Here is a 19,975-nt window from a genome sequence, read left to right as displayed (position 1 = left end):
AAATTAACCCAAAATGATTGCAAGTAGTTTTCAAGGGTTCTTTTGAGTTGGAACATGTTCATCTCTAAGTTTTAGGTCCATACAATGTGTATATATAGAGTTCCAACTCAATATGACCGTTTTGGGGGTATTTCGGTCATTTTCGGGTAAAAAAACTACTAGCCGTTGGACCCCCAACGGCTCTATTTTTTTGTGTCCTGGTTGTTTTCTCGGAGCTCCGAGAAATGTCTCGGAGTTCCGAGCTTAGAGTTCCGAGCTCAGAGTTCCGAGAAAATTCTCGGAGCTCCGAGACTGGATTTCCAGCAATCAGCTTCTAATTTGAAAAATTCATATCTCCTTCGTTTCTTGTCGGATTTCAACGTTCTTATACTCCACGGATATAAGAAAAATGAGAGCTATCTGTTAAAAATATTTTCAAAAATATTTGAAAATTTTTTAAACAAGTTTTGATAGGATTTAGTTGCTGGTCCGATTGTACTCTTAAAACTCTGTTTTGTTCAATGTTGTGTTGAATGCCATATGGGACCCAACATGTTGGTGCACCACCATGGCCATTCACTTATCCATTTAAGTCCTTAAAGGGTGTGTTAGTCTCTTTGAAAAATATATTTTTAGGGGTTTTAAGGTGTGCCTTGATCAAGAAAAAATACAAGAGAGAAAGGTGATACATACTACCATTCTAAGTACTCCCTTGTTTTCTTGAGCCAATCTTCATTTGATCTTCAATGGTGTGCTTGGCTTGCTTTGGGATCTTCAAGGTTGGGCTTCTTTGCTTGACACCTTCAAAGGATGATGCCACCTTTTGGTTCAAGCTCCTTTGCAAGTTGTTGATCCACAAGCTTTGGCCTTCATTGATCTTCTTTTGTTTGTTCAATGCTTTGAGATGGTTGTGTGGAACTTCTCCTTGGTTGATCCTCCAAGGTATGGTTTGTCCAAATATGCTCTAGCTCCTTTGTCCTTTGTTGGTTCATCTTCAAGCATAGGCTATTGTAGACACCCCATTTTGACCGAACCCCAATAATTTGATTTGGAAGGAAACCCTAGTGAACCATGGTCTTAGAGTCCTAAATTCGTCTCTAAGGTAGGTTCGGATCCTGGTTAGGTTCCTCTAAAGTTTCGTCCGAATCTGGAGCGTTTGCCTAGCGAACGAGCCGAGATAGTGTACGCAACTAAAGAAGGAAAAGACTACATGAGGGAGCTGCCATTACCAAGTTTCTATCTCACTAAAAGCGAGGGAGTGAAATATCTGAAATGGGTGTGTTGGTACCAACTCCATATGCTATAATGATAAGAGCCAAATCCACTCTCTTATTAGCCCCCTTTTGCTTAGAAAATCAACTAATTATCATTAACAAGGGCTGTCCATGGGAAAAGAAGGGGGTAAAATTTATCTAAAATAGCTAGAAATAGGGATCGAGGGTTGGATTTTGAAGGGGGCGAATTTCTGTTTTGGAGCAAAACCCTAGCAGAGGGTTAAAAGGGAGAGGCGCCTCATTTTGGCAGCAAGGAGGGAGTAGCGAGGAAGGGAGAAGAAAAAGGGAGCCGCCGACTCCGACCGTGCCACCTCCAACCCCCATCTCCGGCCATTCCTCCGGCCAGCCGCTTTTCCTCCATTTCTAATTTTGTTCATCATCTTCTCCGGTGGATTCTTCACCGGAATCCGGCTCTATCCCCACCCTCTCCTTCGGCTGTTAGCTTCATCATCTCCATGCTCCTCCTCTATCCTCCTTAGCCCATCTCGACCACCCACCTCCTCCATCTTCGTCACAACCACCACCAACCCATCTCATTTTTTTTTACCTAAACCCATTTCCTTTCCACCCATTTCTACACCCCGAAACCCATTTCCACCCATTTCATTAACCTTAAACCCAACCTAAACCCCATCTCCCATTTCTACAAACCCTTTTTTTCATTTACCCAAAACCCAAATCCGTTGATTCCGGTGGCTCCTACCGGAATCCGACACACCCACATCACCATCACCACCCATCCCATATTCCCATTACCTCAAACCCATTTCACCATTATTTTCTCCTTCTTTCCCCTACAACCACCACCATCCGCCAACCATTTCTCAGCCACCATCGTCTCCTCCTCTGTATTCCCTTCACCCATCATCGGTTCTACCACCATTCTCCTCAGCCGTCTTCCCCATCCTCTGCCATTCCCCCCCCAAAACCCATTTCGGCCTCATCTCCTCATCACCTCCATCTCCGATCCCCATCCACTACCAAACCCATTTCATCAAAACCCACTTCGATTTTTATCTTCAAACCCTCTTCACTCCTCCCAGCCATCCCCTTGAAACCCATCTTCACCTCCTCTTAAACCCCATTTTCTGCAAACCCATTCCTATCTTTCACCTCTACAGCCATTGATTCCGGCGATCCTGTCGGAATCCGGTCACCAACACCTTTGCAACCCACCTCTGCTCTCTCACTCCCACCTCCATCTCAATCAAAGATTAATTTTCCTGTTTAGGAATAAGAAGAGAGGACCAAGGATTTGGTCATCATATTCCGAAAATTTTCGTGTGGCTTCTATTGTGCTCGAGCCAAATCTGAGCAGAGGAGGAAGAGAGATAGGGTTCGGCGGCTCATCTTCGTCGGCCGCCAACCTGATTTTCGCTTCGCAAATTTTGCCTTGGCATTGTGGGAATTGGTTCTCTGTCAAAGAGCTCCGGCAAATATCAACAGATGTGCATTTTCTTGATATTGGCTGGAGCTTGACAAAGCTTCTCTGGTGATTTTCTTTTTCTAGCAAGCTTCAGCAATCAGTTCACCTTGATCTCTGTAATCAGAAATTTTGCTGTGAAAAAGGATCAGGTAATTTTTCGCTTGAATCTGTTGTGTAGATAAGATAAGATAATTTTATTTCATCTCTTGCTAAATGAGGAATATATGTTTTGATGAAATATTAGTTTCGAAAGCTTTAAAGGTGTTCTTATTTGTAAAAATTGCTATTCTCCACTGTGAGTAGTGTAGCAGATCGTTAATGAAGAGAGTTTTATCAAGATAAGATTTTTCTTGTGGGTGATCTTGTATCATTGATGTATGTTCTCTTTCAGTCCCTTATGATTTTCATTGTGTTGCATGATGAGTTTCAAGTCTGTAAAATGCTTTTTATTGAAAACCAATGATTTCCGTTAGACGATTTCATCATGACCACTTACTGGTTGCTTTATGTCATAATTTTCATCGAAGTGCTAAGTGTTTTGAATTCAATAAATGGTTTCATTCATTTGCAAATGATTTTGGTGTCAACCTGTTAAGTGCCTCTCACAAATTTTCATTTGTAAAGATGATTGTCTATAAGAATCCTAAAGTTGGCAGCCTTGTTATCTGTTGTATGCTATTGATCGCGATTGATAAGCTTGTGTTATAAACCGGGCAGATATTGCACCATGCTTAGAGAATTAAATGTATAGAGAATTGCCGGGCGATGAAGGCGTTAGCCCAAGCCCATCTTTAGAGAGACTTACCTGGTTGTGGTAGTACCCTCTTCTCTCTTCTTCTCCTTTCAGGCACCTTTAAATCTTAGATGGCCCTTTCTCTTGAAGGGGCGATGAAGGCGTTAGCCCAAGCCCATCTTTAGAGAGACTTACCTGGTTGTGGTAGTACCCTCTTCTCTCTTCTTCTCCTTTCAGGCACCTTTAAATCTTAGATGGCCCTTTCTCTTGAAGGGGCGATGAAGGCAATAGCCCAAGCTCCATCCTTTAGAGGACCTACCTTGTCTTGATGATACCCTCTGTCCTCTTTCTCTTTCTTTAAGTAGAGATCTCTTACCTTTTAGGTGCCTTCTAATTGTAGATAACCCTTTCGTTTTGAGGGCGATAGCCCAAGCCCATCCTTAGGGGACTCGCTCAATCCAAGTAGCGCTCCCCTCTTTTGTTTAGTAGGCCTACCCAACCTTTTGGATTTCTTTTAACAATTTTTTTTTAAAGAACCCTTCTCTGGGCAATGATAAGGTTACTTGGAGCCCGTCTTTATGTTTTGTGGCTCACCGCTTCGCACTTGGATCTGCACAAGTTGATGTTCCCTGTATGCACTGAAATTTTTACTAATTGGAATCATCATAATCTTTTGATATTTCTAATACTCTTCTTATCTTAAGCATTTGAGTTAGGTTTTGAAGACGGTAATGAATGGATTGTTCAGGTGAGACTATCTTGAGGCTTATCATACTTGTATTTATTTAAATAAATTGTTTAAGTGGAGAAGGAAATCAGATGACTACTCTATTCGATGTTATCGACATGAGTACTGTCTGATTTCAAGGCGGTTTGTAGAAATATTATATGTGTATTGAAATCAGATGATTACTTTGGCATCATCTGATTTCGTTGGAGTCCCCGTATTGGGGTTTGTGGTTGGCTTTGAAGTGTTTAATATCATTTTTTTTTACTTCATTAGGCTACCCAGCGGCTGGTCTGGGCTAATTAATGTTGTTTACCATTTTATGATTGATATTCTTACAGATTGTGCACTCTTTAGTTGTAAATCATACTTTACGGATATTTGTTTTGTTTTTATAATAATTGATTGGAAATTTGAGATTATCTGGTATCATTTTTCCTCTCTCTTTGGATAGACTAGCACAGTCTTTTACATTTTTGATTAGATTTCTTTAGACACTATAACCTGTACTAGGAGACATACTCTGTCTCGTTAGGCAATCCTCCTTTGGAGGCAAGCCTCTTTTTTTAGTTTAACCTCAGGGAGGTTGCTTTGATTTTGATAAATGGTGTACCTATAGGAGGCATGCCTTGCCTCATTTAGAGAGCCTTTGAATCATTCGTTTGTGTGGTGATGTTATCGGGGGAGTCTTTGACTCATTTGATCTTTATTGATATTATTAGGGAGTCACCTGTCTTGGCTTTGTAAGTAATTAGCCTTTAGAAGGCCTGCTTGGCCTTATTTGTAGAATCCTCCCAATTAGTTGTCTTAGCCTTGCTTACCCCTTGCAAGGGCAATGATAAGGTTACTTGGAGCCCATCTTTGTGTGTGTTTGGGAGACCCGCCCGGTCTCATTCTCTCGTTAGTCCTCTTTGTGCGCCGTTTGGTTTTGGGAGAACACCCTACTCGGCTTGGCTTCATACCCCTACCCTTATGGGTATTGGGTTGCACATTTGTTCCACCCTAGGGCTAGGTAGCTGTCCGGCCCGGCTGGGTGTTTTACCTCTGCCAAATGTTCAAATTCGTGTTTCCTTTTCTTTTAGAGAGTCTTTGACTCATTTATCTTTTAGTTGGTGTTTTTGGAGTCTTTGACTCGTGTTTCTTTCTCTTTTAGAGAGTCTTTGACTCGTCTATCCTTTAGTTGGTATTAGTGGAGTCTTTGACTCGTGTTTCCATTTCTTTTAGAGAGTCTTTGACTCATTTATTCTTTAGTTGGTGTTTTTTGGAGTCTTTGACTCGTGCTTCCATTTTTTTAAGAGAGTCTTTGACTCATTTGTTTTTGTGATGTTGTTATCAGTGGAGTCTTTGGCTTGTGTTGTTGTCAGTGGAGTCTTTGACTCGTGTTTCCATCTCTTTTGAAGAGTCTTTGACTCTTGTATCCCTCAGTTGCTCTTTTTGAAGAGTCTTTGACTCTTGTATCCCTCAGTTGCTCTTTTTGAAGAGTCTTTGACTCTTGTATCCCTCAGTTGCTCTCTTTGAAGAGTCTTTGACTCTTGTATCCCTCATTTGCTCTATTTTGAAGAGTCTTTGACTCTTGTATCCCTCAGTTGCTCTTTTTGGAGAGTCTTTAACTCTTTTATCCTTCAGTTGCTTTTATTAGAGAGTCTTTGACTCATTTATTCGTCAGTTACTGCTATTAGAGAGTCTTGGACTCATTTGCTCTTATAATGGTATTATTAGAGCCTAGTTTCCCATTTTAGCTCTAGGGTTCGTCCCTAGGTTGTTGTTTTGTATATTCCCTCCGGTCTTTGACCAAAAGGGTGAAAACATCAAAAATTTAAAAAAATCTAAAGTGTTGAATTTATAGCGTATTAGGAAAGTTCGTTTCGAACTACGTTGGCTTGATCCTCTTCCACGAGGTACGTAGTGCAGCTTGAGATTCTTATCTCGGGTCCAGCCAAACTTTGTAGATAAATATACTTTAACCATTTTTCTTTAAAACCGTGTTTTCAAAGAGCTCTTCCTCTAGTGTTAGGGGTTTCTCCTAGATAAAGAGTTTTAGAGTTAGGAGTTTCTTTTGATAGGTTGTTTATTTGTTTGTTTGTTATGTGCTTGTTTTAGAGTTAGGGGTCTGTCCTAGAGTTATAGGAGCGCCTCCGTTCGGTCAGTTGGCGATTCACATCGCCGACTGATGACTAGGTCTAAGATGCGTTAGTCCACCCTTTGTTTTCCTTAGGAAATACAGCCTAGTTACACATAGGTTGTAGGAACCACCCGCATTAGCTTAGGGCTAACCTGCATTTAGCTAGGGCATATAGGGTGTCCTAAAATCTACAATTCACTGGAATTTAAATAATCGTTCAAGAAGCTTTAATAACTAGTCCGGTCTTTTAGATCGAGTCTAAGATAGAGGTCTAGGTGTCTTAGGCATCCTAGTTTAGAATAGGCGCGAAGAACTACGTTGCCTTGATTCTCGTGGAGGCGGGGATACGTAGGCTTCTTTGGATGAACATCAGACTATCCGAGGACTCGGGCTAAATCATTTAGAGTCTTAGGATTTGTTGTGTTGTGTTATATTGTATATTTTGTTTTTGCTTTCTTACTTTCTTGTGCAGACCTATACCTTTAGCTGTAGCATGCATGTGTTCGTCCACCAGAACTTAGACACCCTTTAGGCATGTCACTCATAACCTAGCTATGCTTAGGCAACACATCTTTCATTTTATTTTATGGGTGCTTATTATCTTTATCCTCAGGAAATTCATGCTTAGGTAGACGACTCCTGAGGATTGTTCCCATTTCACATGATTTTTGCCCAAAACTCTTCGAGGTTAATAATAAATGGCATAAGAGACCAAGTGTTCGCACTCGGGCGAATTGGGGGCGCTCTTCGGACCTTCTCCATTCGTCATCAGGCACGGACCTTTTGTATCTCTGGTTATCCATTGCAAACAGAGCATTTGTTTTGGTTCCATGGCGCATCCATGGATGGCGACTCTGAGTTATTTTCAGATATATCTTGGTTTCGAGCCCTGGCTCCGGATCAGGATGTATCTCTTTCTTTTTATATCGCCACTCATGCTATGCTGTGAGGGTGGCATCCGTTTCGAGAGTTCCCTGGTAGAGCTCTCCTTCACGTTGTGGAGATCTTAGAGGATTGCAGGAGGGATCTCGCGTCCCTCGGCACCGTCCTCGGATCGGGGTCCACAGCTATCAACAGTGTGTGCTAGCATGGATTGACATGTGAATTCCCTGTGTATAGCACAACACTCAAGGCAAACAATTAGTCCATAAAAGACTAATCAATTTGTGTTTGTTAATCATCAAAACAAGGTGATTGAATGAACCCATGGGGAACCCTTGGGCTAACAGGCACCATATGCGCGAAAAATTGATAAGCGCACAACGCATTCACGTCTTTTCTGCCCAGGCCGCGACCTTTCCAGGATACATTCACCCCCTTCAGGATAAATTCACCCCCTTCTGTTTTACATCACGATGCTTTCTGATGTTCGTTCGCTGGGCAAATCAGCTCGGATTTTGACGAAATTTTGCAGGGACCTTGGTGAGACCCTAACCTAGCTTGGGGTGAAATTTGGGACTCCAACTCAATAATTTGATGGGGTTTGTACTTAAACAAGGGGAAATAGGGCCCGGTCAAAATGAGGTGTCTACAAGTATATATGCACATAATGATCACACAAAATAGCCAAGGGTGCTTGCTACCCACACACATTTTAATGATGACTATCAAATTCGAATACTTGAGACATACTCTAAATGTTCAAACCACTACGGATATCACAAAAGCGATCTTCATTGAGTGGTTTTGTGAAAATATCCGCTAGTTGATCATTTGTGGGACTGTTCTCAATTGATGTCTCCTTTTTTAGAGTGATCTCTTAAAAAATTATATCTAATCTCAATGTCCTTAGTTCTTGAATGTTGAATTGGATTTTTGGTGAGAATAATAGCACTAGTGTTATCACAATGAATATGTACACATTTGATGTTCAAACCATAACCTAATAATGTATTTTTCATCCAAAGAATTTGTGCACAACAAGCTTCAGTAGCAATATACTCTTCCTCAGTAGTGGATAGGGCAACAGAGTTTTGTTTCTTACTAAACCAGGAGTTTAGTGATCTCCTAAGAAACTGACATGTTCCACTTGTGCTTTTCTTATTTACTCGACAACCGGCAAAGTCGGCATCGGAGTAGCCCTCTAGGTCAAATGAATCATATTTTTCATACCATAGACCAAATGATGGAGTTCCTCTAAAATATTTAAAAATTCTTTTGACTGTAAACAAATGGGACTCTCTTGGGTCCGATTGAAATCGTGCACACAAGCAAACACTAAACATGATGTCAGGTCTACTAGCAGTCAAATACGAGAGGCTACCAATCATACCTCTAAATTTCTTTTGGTCAACTTTTACACTACTACCTTCTTTAGATAGTTTTGTAGATGTACTCATGGGAGTGGGTTTCACAGGAGATGTATCCATGCTAAATCTTTTCAACAGCTCATGTGTATATTTTTCTTGGTTAATGAAAATACCATTGTTCAATTGATGTATTTGAAGACCAAGAAAGAATTTAAGCTCACCCATCATGCTCATTTCAAATTCATTTTTCATGTATTGGAAAAACTCATCACACATGCTTTCATTTGTTGCACCAAAGATAGTATCATCAACATAAATTTGTACAATCAACATATCATCATTTTTTCTTTTGATAAAAAGAGTCTTATCGACTTTTTCAGTTTCAAAACCTTTGTTCAACAAAAAGGATGTCAATCTTTCATACCAAGCTCTAGGAGCTTGCTTTAAACCATATAATGCTTTATTCAATCTGTAAACATGATTAGGAAGTTTTCACATTCAGGGAGTTGTTCAACATACACTTCTTCCATTATATAATCATTTAAAATTGTACTTTTAACATCCATTTGATAATGTTTAAATCATTTATGACATGCAAAGGCAATGAGCATTCTTATAGCTTCGAGTATAGCAACCGGGGCAAAGGTTTCATCAAGTTTATTTCTATACACCCATCTAGTGCTGATGACAGATTGATTGTTAGGCCTAGGAACCAATTTCCAAACCTTGTTTCTTTCAAATTGGTTGACTTCCTCTTGCATAGCAATCATCCAAAATTCATCTTATTCGGCCTCAGTGATGCTTTTAGGTTCAATATGTGATATAAAAGCAAAGTCATCACATATAGTTCTATATTGTGCTCTAGTTTTGATTCCTTAAGAAGGATCACCTAATATTTGTGAATTAGGGTGATTTTTCATAATTCTTTTTTCTTTGTTAAACAAGGTTTCTTCTTCCTCAATTAATTCTTCATTTCCAAGATTAACTTCCTCTAGTTTCTTTGTTATATCTTTACTTTCATTGTTCTCTAGAGATTTTGGAGGATCTTCTTCTTCATCATCATTAATCATTGATTTAGGGTCTTGAGATTCATCAAATTTTACATGAAAAGCTTTTTCAACAATCAAAGTTCTTTTGTTGTAAACTCTATATGCTCTACTTCGGTTAGAATATCCAAGAAAAATCCCATCATCCGACTTTAGGTCGAATTTATGAAGATTGTCCTTGATATTCAGAATATAGCATTTTAAACCAAAGACTTTGAAGTGACTTATGCTAGGTTTTCTTCCTTTCCAAAAGCTCATATGGAGTCTTAAGAGTTTTTAGTCTTATGAGTGCTCTGTTAATGACATAGTATGTCGTGTTAACGGCTTCGGCCAAAAAGTTTCTAGGGGTGCTATAATCATTTAACATAGTTATTGCCATCTCTTGAAGCACTCTATTTTTCCTCTTCACTACACCATTTTGTTGAGGAGTTATAGGTGTAGAGAAATTATGATCAATTCCATGTTTAGAGCAATAGTTATCAAAATCAATGTTTTCAAATTCGGTTCCGTGATCACTTCTTATAGATGTTATGGAAGTTTCTTTTTCATTTTGAACCTTATTGCATAATTTGAAAAACATTTGAAAAGTTTCATTTTTACTACTAAAAAACATAACCCATGTATATCTAGAGAAATCATCAACAACAACATTCACATATCTCTTCCCACCAATGCTACAAGTTTTCTTAGGACCAAAAAGATCCATGTGAAGAAGTTGTAGAGGTCTAGTGGTAGACATAACACTTTTGGGTTTAAAAGAGTCTTTGGCTTATTTTCCTTTTTGACAAACTCTACAAACATGATCATTTGTGTACTTGAGCTTAGGCAGACCATTGATTATTTATTTATTGTAAATTTTAGACAATAACTCCATATGTGCATGACCTAGTCTTCTATGCCAAGTCCATGAGTTATTATCAATAGAAGAGAGACATTTGTCATTTTGTGTTGTGAGTTCTTCTAGTGCAAGAGTGTAGACATTATCGTTTCTTGTGCTAATGAAACTAACTGTGTTACTGTGTGTGCCTTTGACAATGCATTTATTATTTTTAAATTTGACCTCATTACCAACATCACAAAGTTGACTAATGGTAAGCAAATTCATAACCAAGCCATCAACAAGAAAAACATTGGATATAGTAATGTCTTTAAAAGTAATTGTAACTTCACCGATGATCTTTCCTTTCTTGTTGTCGCCGAAGGTGACCTTACCTTGATTTCCCATAGTGATGGACGAAAACTTGATTGGGTATCTGGTCATGTGTCTCGAGCACCCGCTATCCAAGTACCATTTGTCGGTGTTGATACTTCCTTTCACACAAATCTACAATCACAAAGTTCATGTTCTATACTTAGGTACCCAAGTTCTCTTGGGTCCTTCAATATTAGTATCATACAACTCATCTTTTTTTACCCATACATACTTCACATTTATTTGCTTTCTTACTCTACAAGCAGAGTTATGGTGTCCAATTTTTTCACAATAATGACACGTAGGAAAAAAAGAGTTACATTTTATATTTGACTTGATCCTTTGTTTATACGGTTGGACAAACTTGTTTTTGTAAGATTCTTTCTTTTGGAATGATTGGTATCCCAAATCGTCCATTCCATTGGAAAGGTTCTTCTCAAGAATTTTATCAAGCTTAGATTTTTCACAAGAGAACTTTAGATGAAGCTTATCGTTATCATGTTTCAATTCTTTATTTTCAAGATAGAGTTGTTCAATGTCTTCATATATCTTTTCATTTTCTTCTTTCAATTCCTTGTTTTTCAAAACAAGATTGTCAATCCTTTGATTCAAAGAGTTATTTTCATAGGCGAGAAGATCTCATTCCCTTGTTAAAATTCCAAATTCTTTTATAATTTTCTCGAGTGAACTCTTTAGATTCTCAGTTTTTGAAACTTCAAGAAGGAAGCCTTCTTGAAACTTTTCACAAGCCTCAAACACTTCATCATATGCATAGGGTTTGTCAATGTTATTTTCATTTTCATTTGATTCATTCTCGGAATTAAGGGGTTCGATATATACCTCTTCCTCATGGGGTTCAAGCTCCATGAAGCACACATTTTGATCTTCTTCCTCGCTTGCAGATGAGCAACTTAGTCCGTCCCAAGTCGCACTGAAGCCTTTGTTCTTCTCCTTCTTCTTTCTTCTTGAATTGTCCTCTTGCTTGTTTAAAGGGCAATTGGGTCGGATGTGACCGACTTTCTTGCACTTGTAGAACCTTAGAGGATCATCTTCTTTTCCATCTCTTTCTCTCCATAATGGCTTATCTTTCTTGAAAAGTCCTTTCTTTCTCCTGGAGAAGTGGCAGAATATCTTTGTGAGGAGAGCTAGTCCTTCTCCTAGGTTTTGAAACTTCTCTCATTCGCTTTTGCTTTCACTGTCTGCATTGGCCTTGAAGGCGACGCCCTTCTTCTTTGGGTCATCCTTATGGCCTTGTTGATCCGCTCTCTTTTTCAACTTCATCTCATGAGCAATGAGAGACCCAACGAGTTCTTCTAGAAGGATGGTGTCAAGATTTTTGCTTCTTCAATCGCAGTGATCTTAGGAAGCAGGAAGTGATCGAAGTAACTTATTCACGATCTCTTCATATGTATAGACTTTACCTAATCCTTCCAACTAATTAACAATGTTAGTGAAGCAAGTATACGTTTCAGAAATAGATTCATCATTTTTTATTTTAAATGCTTCAAAATCACTAACTAGAAGATTGATCTTTGTCTTTTTAACTTTAGTGGTTTCCTCGTGAGTAATTTCGAGAGTGGTCCAAATTTCTTTGGCCGTCTTGCAATTGAAGACTCGATTAAATTCCTCGGGAGATAATGCACAAAAGATTGTGTTTACTCCTTTGGCATTTAACGCGGCTCTCTTCTTTTGAACGGCTGACCACTCACTTCTATCAGTTGTAGGATGAATATATCCATCTTCAATTAGTTCCCACATCTCATAGTCATGTGATTGAAGAAAGAATGTCATTCTAGTTTTTCAATAATCATAGTTTGTACCATTAAAAAAATGTTGTCTAGAAACGAATTGTCCTTCGACATTTCCTTGAGGGGTTGCCATGATCTTTTGCTCTTGCAAGATTTTAAGAAATCAAAATCTGTTAAGAGTCCAAGCTCTGATACCAAGTGAAAATAGACTAAGCAACCTAAGAGGGGATGAATTTGGTTTATAAAAACTTAGTTATTTTGAAACCCTTTTTTTTAAATAACTTTTCTAGATGATTTAAAACTATCTAATAAGTCTTTGCAAAGTAAGAAGGTTGAGATATTACCAATAGAGTTGCCAAGAGATAGTGAGTGAATGAGTAGAAAGCACACCACAAGAACACCGAGATTTATAGTGGTTCGGTCTACTCAAAAGACCTACTTCACTCTTCTTGAGGTCGCACTCAAGGGTATCCACTATCCGAAGACCACACAACGCCCGGCTTCGAGGCTCCTTACAAGTATCGAGTCTTTAAACTCACCGAGTCTTTAAACTCAACAAGTGTAGCAACCCTTCTTTTACAATGGTAGAAAGAAAGTAAATGCTCTCAAGCCTCTTCAATATGCAAGTACAAATGTAATGCTCAATAATCACTCTTGCTTCACCCAAAATGTAAACCCTAAAGATTCTCTCTTGGAAGATTAAATGTAATGGCACCAGAGAGACTTAAATGAAGGTAAATCTCACATTCAATGGAAGGATAAGGTTGGTGAGAATTGGAAATTTGCAACAAGGTAGCTAGGGTTTTAGAATGCAAGAGACGTTCAAGAATGCAAGAGCTTGAGTTTTAGGGCTTCCAAAAAGGTGATTTTTATACAAAGAAACACAAAACCCTAATTTTTTGCATTCAAACGCATCGCGGACGAAGTGCCTGACATCCGCCAATAGTAAGCATTTTAAATTCCAGACACGCGCCAAAGTTTGTCAACGGATATCCGCCATATCCTGGACGACCGCGATTATCTCGGTTAAAAACCTCATGTTCAGACGGACATCCGCCATAATTCCGAACGACCGCATTCTTCTCGGTTGTTTTACTTGAAATCCAAAAGTTCAGACAGACGTTCGCCAACTTCCCGGACGACCGTAATTTCCTCGGTTAATTTTCCTGAGGTGCAAACGGGTGTCCGCCAAAATCCCGGACATCCGTAATAACTCTGTATACTTAAGTATGTATACTTAAGTATGCATTTCTTAGAGGAAATTCATTACGGACTTGGGTCTATTAGAGGAATGTGATTCCTAGAAACTTCTAAGTCCATTTTAAAACTCCCTAAGTGCCAAATACTCAATCAACCAAGAGAGAATGTACATTCTAAGCTTCATGAGTGGTACCTTCTCTGATGGGCTTCTATAGTCTTCAATCTTCCTCTTCTTGGCTTTATTCGACCTTCAAGACGTGTGCCTATTCCATAGGTCGATTGTAATGTCCATGATGTCTTGCTTGCCTTCAGTGTATCAACTTGTTCATGTCATACGCAAGCAACTTTGACATACTCAATCAATATGGGTTTGATTACAATCAAAATATTGGTGATCGATAGCCTTTTGGCTTACAATTTTTTATTGGAGTGTATGTGATGTGCTTATTTCCTGACACATATTCATCCTTAGGCAGCAAAGTTGGAATACCATGCTCAGGGATTCACAGATCTTAGGGAGCATGGAGATATGGTATTTTGGTTCTTTGCACACCTTAAATGTTCCTAGTTAGGGTCAAGATTGGACATCTCTTCCTATACAGAACCAACACCAGTCTTGCCTCCATGCATGTGTCGTGGGATGGCTTATCTCAGTCATCGGGGTAGTGGACCCTAAGCAAGAAGAGTGGGTGCGATGATTGGATCACACACTGAATAAGACCATATTAGAATAGCCTATGGACAGGAGTTACTGAGGCTATTCTACCCAGACAGGATCCTTTACATGTCCTTTGACCATAGGGGTCATATTGGTCTGTGGGCCCGTTTTAGGATTTTGGCCCATCTTATAGTGGTTCTCATTCGGGATCACATTTGGGTGATATTGGATCTTAGGACAAACCCCACGAGGCCAACAGGGATACATGAAATGTAATTCTCCACCCCTAAATTATAGAGGATATCATCTACAGTTTTGGTCAGAGCAGTCGGCCTATAAAACAGACTAGCTAGGCAAATTCGATAAATGGTTTATCAAATCACTTTCTAAAAACACTTGCATGATTTTGAAATGGTTTTGCTAATGCATTTGCGGGCCCAAACTGCTTCACTGGAAGGTATACCATGAGTGGCCCGGGGCGTAGTAGGTGTCTACCCCCACCCATTCACCCCCGTATGACCAAACTTAGTAGATGATGTAGATCAAATGAGGGCCTTGAACACTAGATATGGTTAAGGGTATTGATGATCTGATGGTCATCTTTAGGGTTATGTCTCGATGGAGGCCATTGATCCAATGCGATCGTAGTTTGACTACAGAGTGAGATCGCACAGGGGCCCATCTTTAGGTTCTGTAGGAATGACCATCGGATCCCTGCGACAATCCCACTCACTACTCGTATGGCCCGTTTAGGTCCTTGTAGGATTAGGGTCCCACGTTTATTAGATTGCACGGACATATCAGATTCATTGTATTGGACACAAGGGAAAGGATATGCATAGTTCTTCTTGTATATACATATGGAATATCAAATTAAGGTATTAAGGGAATTCAAAATATATAACTTGAGCTTTTATTCCATTAGATGAGAGGTATTTATTTGATGCAATAAATAAAAAGGATTCTATTTAAATTACAAAATATGAAATTGAATTTAGAAAAATTGTGAATTAGAGAATTTTTAGAGGAGAATGTGGTATTGCAAAACCAACCACTCCCTCCCAATTTGTGAGCTCAGATTCATTTTTTGGAATTTAAATTAAATAAAACTAGTGTGAGAAAATCAAGGAAAGTTGAGTTGATAAAGAGAAAGAGAGGTTAAATAGGAATTTGATTTTGATTTAAACTAAATTGATAAAAACAGAGAAGAGATTAAATAGGACAAAATTCTTCCAACTCAATCTCTTCCTTTGGTTCATTGTATCTAGACAATTTTTGAAACAAGGTTGCAAAAGTGATAAAACCAAATTGAGTTTTTGTAGGAATTATATTGAGTTGATAAAACAAAACTCTAGAAAATTATAAATATGGGATGTTAGGCCAAAAATCGGTAACAGATACGGCAGTGACGTCAGAGCTGAGCTGGAGGACCCGAGTAGCCGAAGTGAAGGGACTGAGTCCTGCGGAACCGAAGTGAAGGAGCTGAGTCCTGCACAAGAGCAGACGAGGTCAGAAGACCAACCCGGAGTCGTTACTCCGGACAGGCCCTTCGACACTCAAGTCAGTATGAGCAGGAGTGCAGAGCGAATTTTTAAGAGTGGTAGGTTGAGAAGTTATTATTCTCGGTCTGAGCCCTGAAAGGCCTTTTATAGAGGGAAGCCTGGGATGGTTGGATTACCTACACCAGGACAGGTGTCGACCTGTTATAGGTTTAAGTTTACCTACTCTGAGGTAATTGCCAGAATACCCCTGGGCTGACGCTGGATTTGTGGTGGGCCATCTTGGGGCAACGTGTCGACAGCTAGTTGGCTGCTGTTTTTTATACCCCATCAGTTGCCCCCCCAGTTCTCCAAGTCATTGTAGTGATTTGGGGAAGTGTGGTGAGTTACATTCCTGAACGGGGGGAGTCTGTTCGGCGAAGACGTTTATCCTGCCCGCGGAATCAGTCCGGAAATTCTGTCTGTCCGGCCTGGGAATCAGTCCGGAAATTCTGTCTGTCGGCCAGGAAATCAGTCCGAAAACTTTGTCTGTCCGGCTAGGAAATCAGTCCGGAATTTCTGTCTGTCCGGCTAGGAAATCAGTTCGGAAACTTTGTCTGTCCGGCCAGGAAATCAGTCCGAAAATTATGTCTGTCCGGGCAGGAAATCAGTCCGGAAACTTTGTCTGTCCGGCCAGGAAATCAGTCTGAAATTTCGTCTGTCCGGCCTGGGAATCAGTCCGGAAATCCTGTTCTGCAAAGTCGTCTGGCCGGACAGATTTTTGTCGCGTAGTGGATGCGCCATATTCTGTCCGGCTTGGGCCGGACAGATATTTGTCGTTTAACGAATGCGCAATATTCTGTCCGGCTTGGGCTGGGCAGATTTTTGTCGTTTAGTGGATGCGCCATATTTTGTCCGGCTTGGGCTGGACAGATTTTTGTCGTTTAGCGAATGCGCCATATTCTGTCCGGCTTGGGCCGGGCAGATTTTTGTCGTTTAGCGAATGCGCAATATTATGTCTGGCTTGGGCCGGGCAGATTTTTATCGTTTAGTGTCCGGCTTGGGCCGGACTGATTTTCTTGACGGACACAATCGCTTTAAAAGTTATCCTGTACACGAGCACCTTACGGATGTCCCTCAGCCCCTTAGAGATACGCGCGTATTTGCTTACGCCCTTGCCTCGAAGTGTGTGTCTGTCATTAATGAAAGACACGTGGCACCATACAAGGGCCCTCGAAGTTCGTGCCATTCATTAAATGCGAACCGCCTTAGCCAAGGCTTATAAAAGGAGGTTTTCACCCTTCATTTCTCACTTTTTACTTTCGCCCTTCTCTTTTCTGTTTTTTTGCTCCGCCTGTTTGGCTCGTGGTTATGACCGTATGCGGATTGAGAGCTTTCTGTTCGAACCGGTAATCTTCTTGAACTCGTCTTTTATTCATTTCTTTTCCTGCGTTCATGTCCTGTAGTAACTCTAGCTCTGAGTCCGGTTCGGAGTCCGATTCAGGGAAGTCCTCTTCCAGTAGCTCTGGGTCTAGTTCATCGGGGAGGACCCAAAATAATCAGACCAGGACTCCCGGGCCAAATATCGCATGTCCCGATGTTAGTGTAGAAGTCGTAGATAGTGAGGACGAGGTGATTTTGGATCTGAACACCACTCCGCCCCCAACGGATAGTTATCTCCGAGCAGAGGCAAGTGTTGGTAGTGACGCCGCCGAGGCGTCCACAACATTCCTCCCGGGCCAGGCCGTTGAGGTCGTAGCTAGGGCCCGGATGGACGCCAATCCCCAGTACAACATCCAGGCTCGTTACGAGGAGAACATCCTTGACGAGTCCAGGCTGGGAGACATTAGGGATAGGTACATTATTCCCCTAAGGTTCGGGCTGAGGGCCGCGATAGAGGGAGATAGGGCTTGCAACGAAAGCTCCGACGTCTGTATATACGACGAGTCGTTAAGGGTCGGGCTCAAGTTCCCTCTGCACCCATTCTTCACCTCGGTCCTCCAATATTACGGGCTGGCCCGGCTCAGGTTGCGCCAAACTCGTGGAGGACGCTGACCGGGTTCATATACCTCGTCCAGGGCCGGCTTCAAAGAAGTTTGTATGTGCCGTTGTTCCGCGCGTGTGCGCACTTGAAGAGGCATAAGGACGGGGGTTGGATTTACATTAGCCAGCGCCCGGAGGTGAAAATGATCACTGGCATTCCCTCTTCTATACACTTATGGAAGAACAGGTTCTTCTACGTCGAGGACAGGGAGTCCACCGAGCCCTGGCCGGTTCCTCTAAAATGGGACATCCCAGATACAGTTGCGATGAGCCGCAAGCCGCTCCTTGAGGGCGAGGATATGAGAACGTTCGCCCTAGTCCGTGAGGAGCTGCACCGTGAGGGCCTCATTCATTGTGCGGAATTCTCTGTGGAAGAGGTTCTCGTCGGGCTTGGCCTTAGTACTGCGACCCCGGCACGTATGTGGCTAGTCTTGCTTTAAACTCTTTTTCCTCCTTTTCGCTCCTGACCGGTTTTGTTCGTTCATGTTGACTTTTAGAGATGCAGAAACAGTCAAAGATTGGGAGAGTGCGGCAAGGAGCATTTGGAAGGGCCCAGCAGGGGTAGAAAAGGAAAGCCGCCGAGATTTCGAGTCCTGCTCCGACCCGGGACATGCCCCCCCCCAAAGGCAAGACTACAGTGAAGCTGGTTGGCGCCTACGACCGAGGAGCAGGGTCTTCAAAGTCGGGTGGAACACCCACTGGAGCCCGTCCTCCCCCGGCGAGGTCTGGAGATAATGTTTTTCGACCCAATTGGGCCGTTCAAAAAAGCGACTCCGGCCTTGGTGAGAGCCTGGTAGCTGTGGAGATCGTCACCAAGGGTCTCCTCAACAAGGACAAGCTCCAGGTTCTAAACGAACCTCCAGCAGCGGCCGACGAGGCCATATTCTCTTCACTTTACCAGGTAAGATGGCCCGTGTGTGCTTGTTTTTGTTTGTTTTGCCTCTTTTCTTCTTCTTCTTTTTTAACACTTGCTTGCCTGCAGATCGAATTATACTACAACGATTTTTGGGAGAAGAGCAAGAAGTTCTCCGAGGCAATAACTAAGTCCGAGGAGGAGAGCGGCCAGCTGATGAAGGAAGCAGAGGAGCTCCAAAGGTCCATCGGAGAGAGGGACGCGGAGAATCAGCGGCTCAAAGATAAGTTGGCTGCCCAGAAGCAGAAGGCCGCCGAGGCCCTCAACGCACAGAGGGAAAGAGCCTGGGAGAGACAGATAGCGGCCGTCGAGGAGGCCGTATAGAAGAAAGAGGACGAACTCATTAGTTTGTCCAGCGAATCCTACAAGGTGGGATTCTTTGATTGCCTTGATCAGGTCAAGGAATCCAACCCGCCTGTGACCTTGATGGGCCTAGTTCTCTCTGATCCATTGGCGCCTGACGACGACGAGCAGAGCACTGTCGCTGCCGCAGAGGTACCGGAGGCACATCCATCACGGGGTGGTATCCATGGGGTGTCTTGAGCTCCTTTCCCTTTTCTTTTTTTTGTAATGGTCCTTGGAGACCCCACTTTTGTAATAGCCTTTTGAGGCCTCATTTTTTGTAATGGCCCTCCGAGGCCCTACTTCATGAATGGAAATTACTTCTTGCTATTTATTGTCCATTCTCCACTTGTTTGCTCCACTTGTTTGCCTCTGGCAAATACTGTTTGACTCTAACACTGTGGGTCAAGAATGCTCCGGGCAGACGTTTGAGGTGAACTAACCAACGAGTGCCCAAGTTTTAGTGAACTGGGTTTCCAAGACGGTTTGGTTTTTCTCTCCGGGCCCGTTCCTGACCAGGAGTGCGCTCCCGGTCTTTACGGAGACGGGCCGGGGCGAACCAAGCAGTGAGTACCCTAGTTTTAGTGAACTGGGTTTCCAAGTGGCTTCGGTTTTTGCTGTCCGGACTTGTTCCTGACCAGGAGTGCGCTCCCGGTCTTTGCGGAGACGAGCCGTGGTGAACCGAGCAGCGAGTACCCTAGTTTTAGTGAACTGGGTTTCCAAGTGGCTTCGATTTTTGCTGTCCTGACTTGTTCCTGACCACGAGTGCGCTCCTGGTCTTTACGGAGATGAGCCGTGGCGTACCGAGCAGCGAGTACCCTAGTTTTAGTGAACTGGGTTTCCAA

The 19,975-nt window shown here is 41.8% G+C and overlaps 1 protein-coding gene across 1 annotated transcript; it reads right to left on the bottom strand.

The window, feature by feature from the left end:
- Positions 1-9,385: 9,385 nt before the first annotated feature.
- On the bottom strand, positions 9,386-12,539 carry LOC143889473 (uncharacterized). Its single transcript, XM_077393695.1, has 4 exons — positions 12,214-12,539; positions 11,589-11,859; positions 10,617-10,880; positions 9,386-9,733 (listed from the first exon to the last, which is right to left on the bottom strand). The coding sequence occupies exons 1-4, from the start codon at positions 12,537-12,539 to the stop codon at positions 9,386-9,388; spliced, it is 1,209 nt and encodes a 402-aa protein (XP_077249810.1).
- Between the last annotated feature and the right edge of the window lie 7,436 nt (positions 12,540-19,975).

The sequence above is a fragment of the Tasmannia lanceolata genome, unplaced genomic scaffold (assembly GCF_043159265.1).
Source record: "Tasmannia lanceolata isolate RefF3 unplaced genomic scaffold, GAP_Taslan_0.1 ptg000002l, whole genome shotgun sequence".
NCBI classification, from domain to species: Eukaryota; Viridiplantae; Streptophyta; class Magnoliopsida; order Canellales; family Winteraceae; genus Tasmannia; species Tasmannia lanceolata.
Note: the sequence above shows the minus strand (reverse complement) of the source record. Positions and strands in the feature narration are given on the sequence as shown.